The sequence below is a fragment of the Anoplophora glabripennis genome, unplaced genomic scaffold (genome assembly GCF_000390285.2).
Source record: "Anoplophora glabripennis isolate ALB-LARVAE unplaced genomic scaffold, Agla_2.0 scaffold980, whole genome shotgun sequence".
NCBI lineage: Eukaryota > Metazoa > Arthropoda > Insecta > Coleoptera > Cerambycidae > Anoplophora > Anoplophora glabripennis.
In genome coordinates this window covers 139,850-142,461 of record NW_019417261.1, presented here as the reverse complement: position 1 = coordinate 142,461, position 2,612 = coordinate 139,850, and the positions used below count along the sequence as shown (strand labels likewise).

The 2,612-nt window shown below is 29.4% G+C and overlaps 1 protein-coding gene across 1 annotated transcript in view; it reads right to left on the bottom strand.

The window, feature by feature from the left end:
* Positions 1-619: 619 nt before the first annotated feature.
* The window catches only part of LOC108911575 (protein draper-like), a 9,509-nt gene continuing 7,516 nt past the window's right edge, over positions 620-2,612 (bottom strand). Inside the window, exon 4 of the mRNA XM_018716550.2 lies at positions 620-1,264. Coding sequence (XP_018572066.1) covers positions 1,137-1,264 — 128 coding nt within the window. The 3' untranslated portion in view covers positions 620-1,136. The remainder of the gene's footprint in view (positions 1,265-2,612) is intronic.

Genomic DNA, 2,612 nt, shown 5'->3' with positions numbered 1-2,612 from the left:
TTATAATTATAATTATAATTATTATTATTATTATTATATATATATCTTTTTTTAGTTGAAAATATTGAAAAGGAACACTGAAATTGTTTTTGCTAGTCTGCAAGAACAAAACGCTGTTTTTATATTTTTGTTTCTTGTAACAAATTTCGTTAAGCAGACCATTAATTTTTGCAATAAATATTAAAACCATAGCATTTTTGAATAGGCAGTGAAAATACCTTTCAAATGAGGTATCACATGCTCCTACTTCTCATTTAAAAATTTAGGGGTTGCAACTGCCATTTGAAGAGAGTTGAATTTGGGGATGAAATTTTTACGTTGCAAGATCTCATTTCAGAATCCACAATCAAAGCGTCTCGGGATTTTTTATAAATATGCACAACAATTGAGATAGTGAATTTAATCCATTTGGCTGTTCCACACTGTATGTAAATGAACATATGTCAAACTACCATTTTCAGGCAAGAACAGTGATTGCGGTACTTGTTAACCTAGGGACTTTAATCACTACTTATTTGATTTAATATTTCTCAATTTTTCTGATTTTATAAATACAGATATAAATGTTTTAATTTCCATTTTAATAGTGTGTCTAATTACAAGTTGCTATTCAACATTAATTTGTATTTAAAGCTATTTATTTTGAATTATCATTTAGGTACCTATTCGATATGAGCAATTTATAAATAGGGGCAGTTTTTCTGTTTTTTCACCTGCTGATAAATTTACATGACAATTAGAAAAATCGGCTCTTAATTTTCTCCACTATTATAATAAAACATGTTCACCGACATTGTTTTCTAAATGATTATTATTGAATTAAATATAATTTACATAATACAAAAAATGTGAATAGATTGTAAAGTAGTACATATATAAAATTATACCTTATTAGCACAAAACCACATGATTAGTAATTGTTTTCATACCTCTATAAAATGTATATCCAATATGTAAAATTATATTAAAATATGGTTGAAATTATAAATAAAACCTTAACTATACAAATAAAGAGCATTGATTTATAATACATAACAAACTTTTGAGCTGTTTACTATATTGCTAGAAAAATCAAAATATTTATTTATTACATAATTTTGTTCTAAATATTGCCGAATACAAAAAATACTTCAAAATTAATCTTCAGTCTCTGACTTTTTATCTTTGGTTAAATCCCTTGATCCAAATGGACTAGCCATTCTTTGATAATTGGGCTTCAAAGTGCTTACAGGTCTCGTATAATCTAGATGGTCATATTGTAAATCTAAAATAAAAAAGTAATATACATTTTAAATACATCTTCCAATTTTATACAGAATACAGATCAAAATTTGTTGGTGTCTTTAAGAAAAAAATATCATCCAGAAAGAACCATTTTCGTCGCAGTTGAATAAATCCAAAATAACAAAATTATTCATCTCACAAAAAAATAAGGAATTTTTTTGTCAGAAAGATAGTTTTAAATTCAATAGCTTTGTTCGCAGCAGCAGTTCTGAATAAGTTTGGGATCAATAGGCAGTCCGTATAAATGCATTTGCGAAACATATTGTCCGTAACTTTTCATAACGAGTTTTAGGTATAGAGCAAATTAAAAGAGGCAAGTAAATATAACAATATACATAATATAATAAAATAATAATAATATAGACGAATAGAACTACTTAAAAGATAGTAGAAAAAATAAACTATTCAAAAAAGAAATATGTAGTAAAAAAATAAGATCCTAGACATGACACCTACGTGAGTTATCCCTATACAGGGTGTCCCAGTGTCAGCGTACAAAAATTTACCAGGGGGTAGACCAGACCTAAATAAGATTAAAATTCTTATAAAATATTTTTCTGCCATGCACTCTCACGGAGTTACAGGGTGTTGTTTAAGTAATTTTTGGGTGAAATGTACATTTATTAAAGGTCATTAAAACTACATAGTGCTTATTTCGATCTGACGCTAGGGGCGGCCTAGGCCAACTTGTCCTCAAGATTATGTCTTCATAACCTTTGCATATCCTAGTTTTATGTAATTTGATTACATTTTCCTGAATCTGCAATCGATTCTGAACAAAAAATGGGCTCTTGTTTCATAGCTCAAAAATGAACCGTTTTCGAGTAAATTGGGTCTAAAGTATCGACTGCATTAGTTCGTAGAAAAATGTATATGAAGATTTTATTTCTTGTTATCTATACTCCGCGGTCGAAATTATAGAGAGTGACTCATCGCTAGCTTTTGGACTAGTAAGGGGGATGAAGCGTGCCGGGAACCAAAATCCATTGGCGTGTCTGCGTAAAAGGCAACAAGATATAGAAAATATTGAAAAAAGATAATAAAACATATCTAATATTTTTTACGGTTTGCTATAACTGGCACTTTGATCCATTTTAATTATTACAGCATTTTAAAACGTCCCAGTTGTGTTTTTTTAATTTATAAATTTATTATAGCCATGGAATTAGACCCCTCGTCTACGCTTATGCTATGACGTTTCTCAGGTCGGGCAAATCAAGTCCGTTTACACCCACTAAAAAAGCATTTCCCTATTCCCTACCAAGTGCAAAAGACAGAGATAGAATATAGATCGACGTTCAGTGTAACTCAGTCTATAGGCGATTATA